We start from the raw sequence: 15,892 nt of genomic DNA, 5'->3' as shown, positions 1-15,892 counted from the left end.
CATGAAGACGTTTGAGACGTCTCAGTGACTAATGACGACCTAACAAGGGTCGTCTGGTGGAGTTGTGTCTGTGGGGGGACCTGGACCTCCAACCCATCCAGGGTTTCAATCCCTCCCTAGACTGTTCTGATCGGCTTTTGTTCACCCAGCCAGAACCACATGTCTCCAGCTGGTTCTGCAGAACTCCACCCCCCTCTGAGTCCCCCCTTTCAGTCCCCCCCTCTCAGTCCCCCCCTCTGAGTCCCCCCCTCTCAGTCCCCCCCTCTCAGTCCCCCCCTCTGAGTCCCCCCTCTCAGTCCCCCCCTCTGAGTCCCCCCCTCTGAGTCCCCCCCTCTCAGTCCCCCCCTCTGAGTCCCCCCCTCTCAGTCCCCCCTCTGAGTCCCCCCCTCTGTCCACACAAGCCACAAAGTCCTTTTCTCAGGCTGTAGCGGTCCGTCCACATAACAAGTAAAATGATCTTTTTTCCTCCCCAGCCGTCCCCAACAACCTCCGTCCTCACGTCCCTGTGAACTCGTCACCATGACGACCAGGGGGGAATGACCTCATCTTTTTACCTCAGATGAGCGTCATTGCCGTCCACACCCCAGGGGGTCGGACGACACGAGCCGGGGTTTTACAATTTCCCCATTCTGGGACCCGTGTTAAAAAAACAAACTGTTTTCACACTTCTAGGACGGCCTGATGTGGACGACAGGCCAGAAACATCTGGTTTAGGAGAACCAGGTTCTGGTTGAGGAGAACCAGGTTCCTGATGTGGACGACGGGCCAGAACCAGGTTCTGGTTTAGGAGAACCAGGTTCCTGGTGTGGACGACGGGCCAGAAACATCTGGTTTAGGAGAACCAGGTTCCTGGTGTGGATAACCCAGACAATGACACGAAGCAGCATTATCATGGGGACAGGCCCTGGTTCTGCAGCCTGCCCCCCTCAACAAAACTATTTTACCCATAATGCATCTGGCCTGGAAACATCAATATATGTTGACTCATAACTTTGAACATTTTAAATGAGTTGTAAACATGAAAATCAACAACCTGTTTGCCCAAAGCAAAGTTATGTTGGAATTGTATTTATTTTAATGGTAAATTAGCAGCAACTGAGACGACGACAGCAGAAAACTGTTTCTGAGCACATTAATTAAAAAGCATCAAGCATTTCTCATGATAATTAGAGCAATGCCTTGTCAGAATCAGAACCAGACAAATAAAGGAAGGGGGAGCTTCAGTACGTTGAATAAGTGTCTTATGAAATCAAATGTTTTGGGATAATAGAATCGACAAAAATAAGACAAAAGAGGCTTAAAATATTTCAGTTTATGTGCAATGAACCTTAAAGTTGAACTGTTTGAATGAATGTGTGAGAAAAATCTACTTTTTCATTAGTTTTCTAATATTTTCAGATGAAGCCAGTCCAAACTATGTCAGCAGACCCAATCACATGTCATGTTGAATAATGACGTCATCAGTGACTAATCACATGACTGGTCAGTAGTGACCCTCCACAAAGTCTGCTGCTATTAATCAGAGGGGTTCCTGTGTTCTCAGTTCTTCTTCATGGGACCCGTTGGCTGCAGAGCCTGCTGCCTCCTGGGGGGGGCTGCCCTCTGGTGTCTGGGCGGTGCAGTGCAGCCTCCTGGGGGGGCTGCCCTCTGGTGTCTGGGTGGTGCAGTGCAGCCTCCCGGGGGGGCTGCCCTCTGGTGTCTGGGCGGTGCAGTGCAGCCTCCTGGGGGGGCTACCCTCTGGTGTCTGGGTGGTGCGGTGCAGCCTCCTGGGGGGGCTGCCCTCTGGTGTCTGGGCGGTGCGGTGCAGCCTCCTGGGGGGGCTGCCCTCTGGTGTCTGGGCGGTGCGGTGCAGCCTCCTGGGGGGGCTACCCTCTGGTGTCTGGGTGGTGCAGTGCAGCCTCCTGGGGGGGCTGCCCTCTGGTGTCTGGGCGGTGTGGTGCAGCCTCCTGGGGGGGCTGCCCTCTGGTGTCTGGGTGGTGCGGTGCAGCCTCCTGGGGGGGCTGCCCTCTGGTGTCTGGGCGGTGCGGTGCAGCCTCCTGGGGGGGCTACCCTCTGGTGTCTGGGTGGTGCGGTGCAGCCTCCTGGGGGGGCTACCCTCTGGTGTCTGGGCGGTGCGGTGCAGCCTCCTGGGGGGGCTACCCTCTGGTGTCTGGGCGGTGCGGTGCAGCCTCCTGGGGGGGCTACCCTCTGGTGTCTGGGTGGTGCGGTGCAGCCTCCTGGGGGGGCTACCCTCTGGTGTCTGGGCGGTGCGGTGCAGCCTCCTGGGGGGGCTACCCTCTGGTGTCTGGGCGGTGCGGTGCAGCCTCCTGGGGGGGCTACCCTCTGGTGTCTGGGCGGTGCAGTGCAGCCTCCTGGGGGGGCTACCCTCTGGTGTCTGGGCGGTGCAGTGCAGCCTCCTGGGGGGGCTACCCTCTGGTGTCTGGGTGGTGCAGTGCAGCCTCCTGGGGGGGCTACCCTCTGGTGTCTGGGTGGTGCGGTGCAGCCTCCTGGGGGGGCTACCCTCTGGTGTCTGGGTGGTGCAGTGCAGCCTCCTGGGGGGGCTGCCCTCTGGCCAGGCCAGCAGACAGCCTGCGGGCCATGCGGTCAGTCGTCCTCTTCATGCTACAGGCCACCTCTATAGCCCGGTCCAGAGTCCGGCCCAGGTCTTCCTCCTGTAATGACACACAGGAGACGCTCCAGTCTGAGGGAGCCTGGAGGACTGTGACGGGCTCTGCAGGTCTCACCTGGCCCCCTCTGCCCCCGCCGGTCCTGCTCCGGGTCCTGGAGGCTGCAGCCAGAGGAAGGTTCAGGGTTCTGGGCAGCAGAGCCGAGTCGGACTGGCTGGAGCACTTCCTGCGGTGGGGCTGCGGCCGCTGGGCCTCCTGCGGCGTGGCGCTGGAGTCCAGGAGCATTGAAGAAACCAAACATCAGAGAAGCACCAACACTTTCATCTGGGTCAAAACTGCAACCAGTGACTCAGATCAAGACATCGGGCGACAGAAGGACAGCAGGTCCCTGAGCTTCCCTTCACACTGCAGACCAGACGACCTCCTGGACGTCGTGGCGCCGCGACCACAAGTACTGAGAACCAACATGATGCACAGCAAAGAGCTCCGGCGGAACCAGAGCACATTCAGTAGAATACACCGTCTATTGGAACAAGGATTCATTACAGTGTGACAGAAAGGTTCTGGAATCAGATCATAGAACTGCAGTCCTTGAACGACTGCTGACATTGGTAAGATGAGACTTTGGTGTGGATGAGATCAGATTTGTCAGCAGAGAGGAAACATGTCGATCATTTAAAACGTAAACGTTCCTCAGGATTTACGTTGCTGATGTTCCAGGACCGCCGGTGAGTTCATGCATCCTGCAGCGGCGGGTTCAGGTGAAGTAGTGGTTCTCAATGATTTTCTGTCATGCCCCCCCTAGAGGACAGAATTTTTTTCAGGCCTCCCCTGAATTGTACTCCCATTGAGAACCTGATAATATTGATGTATTGATCTGTATAAACCATGTATGAGTTGCTGCACCAGCATTCTGCATACAATCGCCTGATTATCAAAATAAATTAACAAAATGAGCTGAGAACAACTTAAAGCAATTTCCAAGTTTAGTTTATGAATTGTGATTCTCAAAACAGAAAAAGTGCAAATGATTCACTGGGATGTGCATTTTTAAAAACTTAGCACAGTAACATTCAAAACTTTAAACAGTAAACATGGTCACTTGTCAGCTTCATCAGCTGATTCCTTTTCAAAACGGTATTTGACTTTTTGATTTCTTTTCTCACTGAGCATGACTGTGACCATGTCCAACGCTGCGGGGAGGGTTAGCTCCTCTGCTATGTGGTGAGGTTTTATGCACCTCGCGATGTGGTGAGGCTTTATGCTCCTCTGCTATGTGGTGAGGCTTTATGCACCTCGCAATGTGGTGAGGCTTCATGCTCCTCTGCTGTGTGGTGAGGCTTCATGCTCCTCTGCTGTGTGGTGAGGCTTCATGCTCCTCTGCTGTGTGGTGAGGCTTCATGCTCCTCTGCTGTGTGGTGAGGCTTCATGCTCCTCTGCTGTGTGGTGAGGCTTCATGCTCCTCTGCTGTGTGGTGAGGCTTTATGCACCTCTGCTGTGTGGTGAGGTTTTATGCACCTCGCGATGTGGTGAGGCTTTATGCTCCTCTGCTATGTGGTGAGGCTTTATGCACCTCGCAATGTGGTGAGGCTTCATGCTCCTCTGCTGTGTGGTGAGGCTTTATGCACCTCGCAATGTGGTGAGGCTTCATGCTCCTCTGCTGTGTGGTGAGGCTTTATGCACCTCGCGATGTGGTGAGGTTTTATGCACCTCGCGATGTGGTGAGGCTTTATGCACCTCGCGATGTGGTGAGGTTTTATGCACCTCGCGATGTGGTGAGGCTTTATGCACCTCGCGATGTGGTGAGGTTTTATGCACCTCGCGATGTGGTGAGGTTTTATGCACCTCGCGATGTGGTGAGATTTTATGCACCTCGCGATGTGGTGAGGCTTCATGCACCTCGCGATGTGGTGAGGTTTTATGCACCTCGCGATGTGGTGAGGCTTTATGCACCTCGCGATGTGGTGAGGCTTCATGCACCTCGCGATGTGGTGAGGTTTTATGCACCTCGCGATGTGGTGAGGCTTTATGCACCTCGCGATGTGGTGAGGCTTCATGCTCCTCTGCTGTGTGGTGAGGCTTTATGCACCTCGCGATGTGGTGAGGTTTTATGCACCTCGCGATGTGGTGAGGCTTTATGCACCTCGCGATGTGGTGAGGTTTTATGCACCTCGCGATGTGGTGAGGTTTTATGCACCTCGCGATGTGGTGAGGTTTTATGCACCTCGCGATGTGGTGAGGTTTTATGCACCTCGCGATGTGGTGAGGCTTCATGCACCTCGCGATGTGGTGAGGTTTTATGCACCTCGCGATGTGGTGAGGCTTTATGCACCTCGCGATGTGGTGAGGCTTCATGCACCTCGCGATGTGGTGAGGTTTTATGCACCTCGCGATGTGGTGAGGCTTTATGCACCTCGCGATGTGGTGAGGTTTTATGCACCTCGCGATGTGGTGAGGCTTTATGCACCTCGCGATGTGGTGAGGCTTTATGCACCTCGCGATGTGGTGAGGCTTTATGCACCTCGCGATGTGGTGAGGCTTTATGCACCTCGCGATGTGGTGAGGCTTTATGCACCTCGCGATGTGGTGAGGCTTTATGCACCTCGCGATGTGGTGAGGCTTTATGCACCTCGCGATGTGGTGAGGTTTTATGCACCTCGCGATGTGGTGAGGTTTTATGCACCTCGCGATGTGGTGAGGCTTTATGCACCTCGCGATGTGGTGAGGCTTTATGCACCTCGCGATGTGGTGAGGTTTTATGCACCTCGCGATGTGGTGAGGCTTTATGCACCTCGCGATGTGGTGAGGTTTTATGCACCTCGCGATGTGGTGAGGCTTTATGCACCTCGCGATGTGGTGAGGTTTTATGCACCTCGCGATGTGGTGAGGTTTTATGCACCTCGCGATGTGGTGAGGCTTTATGCACCTCGCGATGTGGTGAGGTTTTATGCACCTCGCGATGTGGTGAGGTTTTATGCACCTCGCGATGTGGTGAGGTTTTATGCACCTCGCGATGTGGTGAGGTTTTATGCACCTCGCGATGTGGTGAGGTTTTATGCACCTCGCGATGTGGTGAGGTTTTATGCACCTCGCGATGTGGTGAGGCTTCATGCACCTCGCGATGTGGTGAGGTTTTATGCACCTCGCGATGTGGTGAGGTTTTATGCACCTCGCGATGTGGTGAGGTTTTATGCACCTCGCGATGTGGTGAGGCTTTATGCACCTCGCGATGTGGTGAGGTTTTATGCACCTCGCGATGTGGTGAGGTTTTATGCACCTCGCGATGTGGTGAGGCTTTATGCACCTCGCGATGTGGTGAGCAACTTTGTAAGAGGCTAACGGCTTCTTTGTTTACTGATGACACAATGAGCGGCTTGTTGGCCATACTCATGGACTTTACCATGAAACAACTCCAGTGCCTTACTGACATAACGGGTGTATGGTCTCCAGGTGTATGGTGTATGGCCTACAGGTGTATGGTGTATGGTCTCCAGGTGTATGGCCTACAGGTGTATGGTGTATGGTCTCCAGGTGTATGGTGAATGGTCTCCAGGTGTATGGTCTCAAGGTGTATGGTGTATGGTCTCCAGGTGTATGGCCTACAGGTGTATGGTGTATGGTCTCCAGGTGTATGGTGTATGGCCTACAGGTGTATGGTGTATGGTCTCCAGGTGTATGCTGTATGGTCTCCAGGTGTATGGTGTATGGTCTCCAGGTGTATGGTGTATGGCCTACAGGTGTATGGTGTATGGTCTCCAGGTGTATGCTGTATGGTGTATGGTCTCCAGGTGTATGGTGTATGGCCTACAGGTGTATGGTGTATGGTCTCAAGGTGTATGGTGTATGGCCTACAGGTGTATGGTGTATGGTCTCCAGGTGTATGGTCTCCAGGTGTATGCTGTATGGTCTCCAGGTGTATGGTGTATGGTCTCCAGGTGTATGGTCTCCAGGTGTATGGTCTCCAGGTGTATGGTCTCCAGGTGTATGGTGTATGGTCTCCAGGTGTATGGTCTCCAGGTGTATGGTCTCCAGGTGTATGGTCTCCAGGTGCCGTCTTCATTTATTTGGTCTCATGCTCCGCTGCCAGAGTTTTTCGGCATAAAACACAAACGGGTGTTTCCTGGTTCCCGACGTGTTCACAGTAAACCCAAGAGCGACGTAGCATCGTCATATCTCCTGCTCTTACTAGCTTTATGTTTACTGTCACATGTTTTCTTTTCCTCTGACGCCTCATCCTTTCTTCTTTTCACTCCTGTCAGAAACTTCTCCACCTCTCCTCCTCCTCCTCCTCCTCCTCCTCCTCCTCCTCTGTACACCGTGTTGGTGAAGTACTTCTTCTCCTCTACTGGTTGAACAGGCAGCCTGTTGATTAGTGTGAGCACTGCTGCCACCTAGTGGCTGGAGGCCCTTTTTTAATCCTTCAAGCATGAATAAAGACATTAATACTGAAAGTCGCGCCCGCCTCGCGCCCCCCCTGACACCCCACCACGCCCCCCCAGGGGGGCGCGCCCCACCATTTGAGAAGCACTGACGTGAAGTGAGTTTACCTGGCCGGCAGACTGCAGGAGGAGCCAGGGGTCATCTGGAGGAGGGGCTTGTGGGGGGGCGGGGCTGAGACGACGGGCCGCCTGTCCTCATGAACAAAACTCCTCATGACGTCTGCTGAGCAAGAAAAGACTCTGGGTGCCTGTCGTCTTTCATATCGAAATCTTATACTTGTAGATCGACTTTTATATCAAAATTTTATACTTTTATATTGACTTTTATATCGAAATCTTATACTTTTGTATCAAAATTTTATATGGACTTTTGTATCGAAATCTTATACTTGTAGATCGACTTTTATATCAACATTTTATACTTTTATATTGACATTGATATCAAAATCTGATACTTTTATATCGACTTTTGTATCAAAATTGTATACTTTTATATTGACTTTTAAATTAAAATGTTATACTTTTTTATTAAAATTTTATACTTTTATATCAAACTTTTCTATTGAAATCTTATACTTTTATATCGAACTTTTATATTGACTTTTATATCAAAATTTTATACTTTTATATCAACTTTTCTATTGAAATCTTATACTTTTATATCAAACTTTTATATTGACTTTTATATCAAAATTTTATACTTTTATATTGACTTTTATATTAAAATTTTATACTTTTATATCAACTTTTCTATTGAAATCTTATACTTTTATATCGAACTTTTATATTGACTTTTATATCAAAATTTTATACTTTTATATCGACTTTTATATCGAAATTTTATATCGACTTCTATATCGAAATTTTATACTTTTACATCAAACTTTTATATCGACTTTTATATTAAAATTTGATAGTTTTATATCGACTTTTACATCGAAATTTTATATCGACTTATATATCAAAATTGTATACTTTTATATCAAACTTTTATATCGACTTCTATATTAAAATTTGATAGTTTTATATCGACTTTTATATCGAAACTTTATATCGACTTATTTATCAAAATTGTATACTTTTATATCAAACTTTTATATTGACTTTTATATCAAAATACTAGCCCCCACGGGGCTATTATTTAATGCCAACGGGCCAATCTATTAGTCGTGCCTATGTTGGCGGGTTACCTGTGTTTCTGCTGGGGTCAAGGTCTGTAGAGTTCCAGTCCTCGATCCTTATCTTACAAGACCTGCGGTTGCTGGTTGAATTCCTGATACTATTGGAAGGAAGAGACAAAACCCTTCAAGAACACATTTTCATTTGAGGGTTTGGGATGAATGAAGACATGAATGCTCGCCTGTCTGGAGCAGGTTTCTGGTGGAACCTGGATTTGGACCTGCGCCTGTTTCGCTGCTGTGTGTACTTTGAGGTGAGATAGTCCATCTTGTGTGCCAGGTGAGGTAGCTGCACCAAGTCCTCCTGCATGTCCTTCTTCAGACGGGTCACCTCGGACTGCAGGGCCAGGATGGCCTCCCTGGACACAGACCACCACCCCCCCCCCCCCCCCATTACTGAGCGGATCCCTTTCTCTCTGAGCAGCAATGACTGTAAACGTCTTTAATGACCAGATCAATGTAAAGACTCACTAACGTCTTTAATGGCAGAATTCTACCCATCGGAGATCAAAGTAAAGACTCACTAACGTCTTTAATGGCACAATTCTACCCATCAGAGGTCAAAGTTAAGACTCCCTAATGTCTTTAATGGCAGAATTCTACCCCTCGGAGATCAAAGTAAAGACTCACTAATGTCTTTAATGGCACAATTCTACCCATCGGAGATCAAAGTAAAGACTCACTAATGTCTTTAATGGCAGACTTCTACCCATCGGAGATCAAAGTAAAGACTCACTAATGTCTTTAATGGCAGACTTCTACTCAACAGAGATCAAAGTAAAGAGTCACTGCTGAAGCAGTCACGCATCGATCAAGCACATCTTATCAGCTTCGACCTCATATGGTTCTGGAGTTCTCCTCAACCGTGGCTTCGTCTAAACCAACTACTATTGATCAGAACATTGATCAGAACATTGATCAGCACATTGATCAGCACATTGATCAACACATTGATCAGAACATTGATCAACACATTGATCAGCACATTGATCAGAACATTGATCAGAACATTGATCAGAACATTGATCAACACATTGATCAGCACATTGATCAGAACATTGATCAGAACATTGATCAGCACATTGATCAGAACATTGATCAGCACATTGATCAGAACATTGATCAGAACATTGATCAGAACATTGATCAGCACATTGATCAGCACATTGATCAGCACATTGATCAGAACATTGATCAACACATTGATCAGAATATTGATCAGAACATTGATCAGAACATTGATCAGAACATTGATCAGCACATTGATCAGAACATTGATCAGAACATTGATCAGCACATTGATCAGAACATTGATCAGAACATTGATCAGAACATTGATCAACACATTGATCAGCACATTGATCAGAACATTGATCAGCACATTGATACTATTGATGCTGCAGAACGTTTAGTTCCAGGGTGGCGAGTTTCTTCTGACCGTTACTGACCTGCTGCAGGAGCAGGAGTGCAGCAGTGGCTCTCTTTCTTCTGGCTGAGGGGTGAGGGGATGAGGCTGAGGGATGAGGGGATGAGGCTGAGGGGTGAGGGGATGAGGCTGAGGGGTGAGGGGATGAGGCTGAGGGGTGAGGGGATGAGGCTGAGGGATGAGGGGATGAGGCTGAGGGGTGAGGGGATGAGGCTGAGGGATGAGGGGATGAGGCTGAGGGGTGAGGGGATGAGGCTGAGGGGTGAGGGGATGAGGCTGAGGGATGAGGGGATGAGGCTGAGGGATGAGGGGATGAGGCTGAGGGGTGAGGGGATGAGGCTGAGGGGTGAGGGGATGAGGCTGAGGGATGAGGGGATGAGGCTGAGGGATGAGGGGATGAGGCTGAGGGATGAGGGGATGAGGCTGAGGGATGAGGGGATGAGGCTGAGGGGTGAGGGGATGAGGCTGAGGGGTGAGGGGATGAGGCTGAGGGATGAGGGGATGAGGAGAAGCATGCAGCTGCAGCTCAGATCCTGTTGGGTGAAGAAGCAGAGGAGCGTTCAGGGACCGGCTGTGTTGAGAGGAAAGAGACGTGGAGAACCGCTCGCTGACCTCGCGACCTGGCTGAGGACTCCGTGGTGGTGTTCTCCACCCAGGGTTCCATGGCGGTGTTCTCCACCCAGCGTTCCGTGGTGGTGTTCTCCACCCAGGGTTCCATGGCGGTGTTCTCCACCCAGCGTTCCGTGGTGGTGTTCTCCACCCAGGGTTCAGTGGCGGTGTTCTCCACCCAGCGTTCCGTGGTGGTGTTCTCCACCCAGCGTTCCGTGGTGGTGTTCTCCACCCAGCGTTCCATGGCGGTGTTCTCCACCCAGCGTTCCGTGGTGGTGTTCTCCACCCAGGGTTCCGTGGCGGTGTTCTCCACCCAGGGTTCCGTGGCGGTGTTCTCCACCCAGCGTTCCGTGGTGGTGTTCTCCACCCAGGGTTCCGTGGCGGTGTTCTCCACCCAGCGTTCCGTGGCAGTGTTCTCCACCCAGCGTTCCACTGCAGATGGCGCTGTTGGGGCGGCCGGCTGGATTCCCGCCCGACGGGCGGAGGCGCCGCCGTCGGAGCCGATCTGGGACTCGTCTCTGCAGACGACCAAGTTTGAATCGTCCACACGTCACATCCAAGTGTCGTCAATGTTCCTACCGTTGTCTGAGCAGGTGAGGTTGAACATGTTCCTACCGTTCTCTGAGCAGGTGAGGCTGAACATTTTCCTACCGTTCTCTGAGCAGACGAGGCGGAACATGTTCCTACCGTTCTCTGAGCAGGTGAGGTTGAACATGTTCCTACCGTTCTCTGAGCAGGTGAGGCTGAACATGTTCCTACCGTTCTCTGAGCAGGTGAGGTTGAACATGTTCCTACCGTTCTCTGAGCAGGTGAGGCTGAACATGTTCCTACCGTTCTCTGAGCAGGTGAGGTTGAACATGTTCCTACCGTTCTCTGAGCAGGTGAGGCTGAACATGTTCCTACCGTTCTCTGAGCAGGTGAGGCTGAACATGTTCCTACCGTTCTCTGAGCAGACGAGGCGGAACATGTTCCTACCGTTCTCTGAGCAGACGAGGCTGAACATGTTCCTACCGTTCTCTGAGCAGGTGAGGCTGAACATGTTCCTACCGTTCTCTGAGCAGACGAGGCGGAACATGTTCCTACCGTTCTCTGAGCAGGTGAGGTTGAACATGTTCCTACCGTTCTCTGAGCAGACGAGGCTGAAGGCGGCCGGAGGACGACTGATTCAAACAGGAACTCCAGAACCCACTGTCGGTTTCTGGGATGACGAGCGTCTGCTCCTGCAGAAACACCAGAAGACAAAGATCAGGAATCGTCCTTCCAAAGGGTGTGGAACCAACGGTCCAACTTTTCTATCATCTCCTCGGCCGCCTTGGAAAAGATAAGACAGCTTATCACTAGTCATATTTTTCTATTGTAATATTCTATCTGAGCAGATCAGCTTCTCTCTCTTCAAATTACATATTATAGAATACTTTCTATAACACCAAACACATCATATTTTCAGCCTCCACATGAGCAGTGGGATCGTTTGTTCCCTGAAAAACCTGCCGTATACAATCAGAGACATGCAGTACACAGAGGATCCAGCAGGGGGCAGTAGGTCTCTCATGACACTAGAAGTTGTCATGACGCAGGAGTTGGACACAAAGAAGAACTTTGCCCAGTTTGAAAGGTTAAGATAAGAAAAACATCAGAATTTGACTGAAACATCGACAGGAACAGTTTCTGGGTTGAAGCAACGTGAAAATACTTCAAATGTCATAATCTGTGTTTCAGTAAAACCGTATTGAAAATGAGGTTTCAAACTTGATACAGCAGGTATTTAAGGTCATTTTATGGTATTTCATGCATTTTATATAACATCAAGCAACATCCAGTGTTTTATCTTTAAATGACATCATGTGCTACATTAGAGGAAACAACTAGTTATGTGACGTGGTGGTTGGTGACCTGCTGGTAACTGGTTCACTGCTTCTCACTACAAACTGACACTTCGAATAAAACCACGTTGTTTTTCTTTCTTACTTTTTAGGAGGCAAAATAAAACGCTTCTGTCAGAAAATGTAAACACAATGAAATCATGTCAAATATACCTGGTGGAGGGGTGCAGGTGGAGTTACCTGGTGGAGCGGTGCAGGTGGAGTTACCTGGTGGAGGGGTGGTGCAGGTGGAGTTACCTGGTGGAGGGGTGGTACAGGTGGAGGTACCTGGTGGAGGGGTGCAGGTGGAGTTACCTGGTGGAGGGGTGGTGCAGGTGGAGGTACCTGGTGGAGGGGTGCAGGTGGAGGTACCTGGTGGAGGGGCGGTGCAGGTGGAGTTACCTGGTGGAGCGGTGCAGGTGGAGGTACCTGGTGGAGCGGTGCAGGTGAGGCTGTTTCCAGGTGGAGGCGGCTGCACTCCCCCTGAGGTGACGCAGCTCGTAAGGTGGAGGCTGAGTGATGGAGAGAAGCCTGCAGGCGGAGGTTTTCATGGACCCTCTCCTTGATGTCCTCCAGGTCCATCCCGGTCCTGAAGACGTGTCCCTCCACCCGCCTGCTCCCGAGACACAAACACACCATGAGCAGCTCTGTCCTCCGTCAGGAGGCGGAAACTCCACCTTGCTCCACCTGTCGGGGTCGAAGGTTCCAGGGTTCCTGCACAGACCCAAGTGTTCCTGCATCTCCAGAGCCCGGTGCTCCGCCTTCCTGCTGATGTAGCTCCTCTCCAGCTGGTCCTGGGCCTCCAGCATGCTCCTCAACATCTGCAGCAGAAAAAGGGCAAATATATATATACACACACATACACACACATATATGTATATATATATATATACATATATATACATATATATATGTGTATATATATATATGTATATATATGGTCTATTTTGCTGAGGATGTAAACGTTTCTTACCGCTTGTTGCTCCGTCGTGTTTATGGTCATAGTACTGACGCAATATTTGAACTTTTCCACCTGAACACAAGATGATTCTACTGAACACAACAAGATTCTACTGAACACAACAAGATTCTACTGAACACAAAAAGATTCTACTGAACACAAGAAGATTCTACTGAACACAAGATGATTCTACTGAACACAACAAGATTCTACTGAACACAACAAGATTCTACTGAACACAACAAGATTCTACTGAACACAACAAGATTCTACTGAACACAAGATGATTCTACTGAACACAACAAGATTCTACTGAACACAACAAGATTCTACTGAACACAACAAGATTCTACTGAACACAACAAGATTCTACTGAACACAAAAAGATTCTACTGAACACAAGAAGATTCTACTGAACACAACAAGATTCTACTGAACACAAGAAGATTCTACTGAACACAAGAAGATTCTACTGAACACAAAAAGATTCTACTGAACACAAGAAGATTCTACTGAACACAACAAGATTCTACTGAACACAACAAGATTCTACTGAACACAACAAGATTCTACTGAACACAACAAGATTCTACTGAACACAAGAAGATTCTACTGAACACAACAAGATTCTACTGAACACAACAAGATTCTACTGAACACAACAAGATTCTACTGAACACAAGAAGATTCTACTGAACACAACAAGATTCTACTGAACACAAGAAGATTCTACTGAACACAAGAAGATTCTACTTAACACAAGAAGATTCTACTGAACACAAAAAGATTCTACTGAACACAAGAAGATTCTACTGAACACAAGAAGATTCTACTGAACACAACAAGATTCTACTGAACACAAGAAGATTCTACTGAACACAAAAAGATTCTACTGAACACAAGAAGATTCTACTGAACACAAGAAGATTCTACTGAACACAACAAGATTCTACTGAACACAAGAAGATTCTACTGAACACAAGAAGATTCTACTGAACACAAGATGATTCTACTGAACACAAGATGATTCTACTGAACACAACAAGATTCTACTGAACACAAAAAGATTCTACTGAACACAAGAAGATTCTACTGAACACAACAAGATTCTACTGAACACAAGAAGATTCTACTGAACACAAGAAGATTCTACTGAACACAAGAAGATTCTACTGAACACAAGAAGATTCTACTGAACACAAGAAGATTCTACTGAACACAAGAAGATTCTACTGAACACAACAAGATTCTACTGAACACAAGATGATTCTACTGAACACAACAAGATTCTACTGAACACAAGATGATTCTACTGAACACAAGAAGATTCTACTGAACACAACAAGATTCTACTGAACACAAAAAGATTCTACTGAACACAAGAAGATTCTACTGAACACAACAAGATTCTACTGAACACAAGAAGATTCTACTGAACACAAGATGATTCTACTGAACACAAGATGATTCTACTGAACACAAGAAGATTCTACTGAACACAAAAAGATTCTACTGAACACAAGAAGATTCTACTGAACACAACAAGATTCTACTGAACACAACAAGATTCTACTGAACACAACAAGATTCTACTGAACACAAAAAGATTCTACTGAACACAACAAGATTCTACTGAACACAAGAAGATTCTACTGAACACAAGATGATTCTACTGAACACAAGATGATTCTACTGAACACAAAAAGATTCTACTGAACACAAGAAGATTCTACTGAACACAACAAGATTCTACTGAACACAACAAGATTCTACTGAACACAAGAAGATTCTACTGAACACAAAAAGATTCTACTGAACACAAGAAGATTCTACTGAACACAAGAAGATTCTACTGAACACAAAAAGATTCTACTGAACACAAGAAGATTCTACTGAACACAACAAGATTCTACTGAACACAAGAAGATTCTACTGAACACAAGATGATTCTACTGAACACAAGATGATTCTACTGAACACAAGATGATTCTACTGAACACAAAAAGATTCTACTGAACACAAGAAGATTCTACTGAACACAACAAGATTCTACTGAACACAACAAGATTCTACTGAACACAAGAAGATTCTACTGAACACAACAAGATTCTACTGAACACAAAAAGATTCTACTGAACACAAGAAGATTCTACTGAACACAAGAAGATTCTACTGAACACAACAAGATTCTACTGAACACAAGAAGATTCTACTGAACACAAGAAGATTCTACTGAACACAAGATGATTCTACTGAACACAAGAAGATTCTACTGAACACAACAAGATTCTACTGAACACAAAAAGATTCTACTGAACACAACAAGATTCTACTGAACACAAGAAGATTCTACTGAACACAAGAAGATTCTACTGAACACAACAAGATTCTACTGAACACAAGAAGATTCTACTGAACACAAGAAGATTCTACTGAACACAAGAAGATTCTACTGAACACAAGATGATTCTACTGAACACAAGAAGATTCTACTGAACACAACAAGATTCTACTGAACACAAGATGATTCTACTGAACACAACAAGATTCTACTGAACACAAGATGATTCTACTGAACACAAGAAGATTCTACTGAACACAACAAGATTCTACTGAACACAAAAAGATTCTACTGAACACAAGAAGATTCTACTGAACACAACAAGATTCTACTGAACACAAGAAGATTCTACTGAACACAAGATGATTCTACTGAACACAAGATGATTCTACTGAACACAAGAAGATTCTACTGAACACAAAAAGATTCTACTGAACACAAGAAGATTCTACTGAACACAAGAAGATTCT

At 47.6% G+C, this 15,892-nt stretch overlaps 1 protein-coding gene across 1 annotated transcript in view; it reads right to left on the bottom strand.

Moving 5' to 3' along the window:
- Nucleotides 1-521, bottom strand: part of LOC308148087 (fibronectin type III domain-containing protein 7-like) — a gene marked incomplete at both ends in the record, with an annotated part of 23,972 nt that extends 23,451 nt beyond the window's left edge. The window contains 1 exon segment of the mRNA XM_080521514.1: nt 500-521. Within this exon segment, the coding sequence (XP_080377640.1) occupies nt 500-521 (22 nt within the window).
- Between the last annotated feature and the right edge of the window lie 15,371 nt (nt 522-15,892).

Source organism: Blennius ocellaris (genome assembly GCF_963422515.1).
Source record: "Blennius ocellaris genome assembly, contig: SCAFFOLD_60, whole genome shotgun sequence".
Classification (NCBI taxonomy): domain Eukaryota; kingdom Metazoa; phylum Chordata; class Actinopteri; order Blenniiformes; family Blenniidae; genus Blennius; species Blennius ocellaris.
Note: the sequence above shows the minus strand (reverse complement) of the source record. Positions and strands in the feature narration are given on the sequence as shown.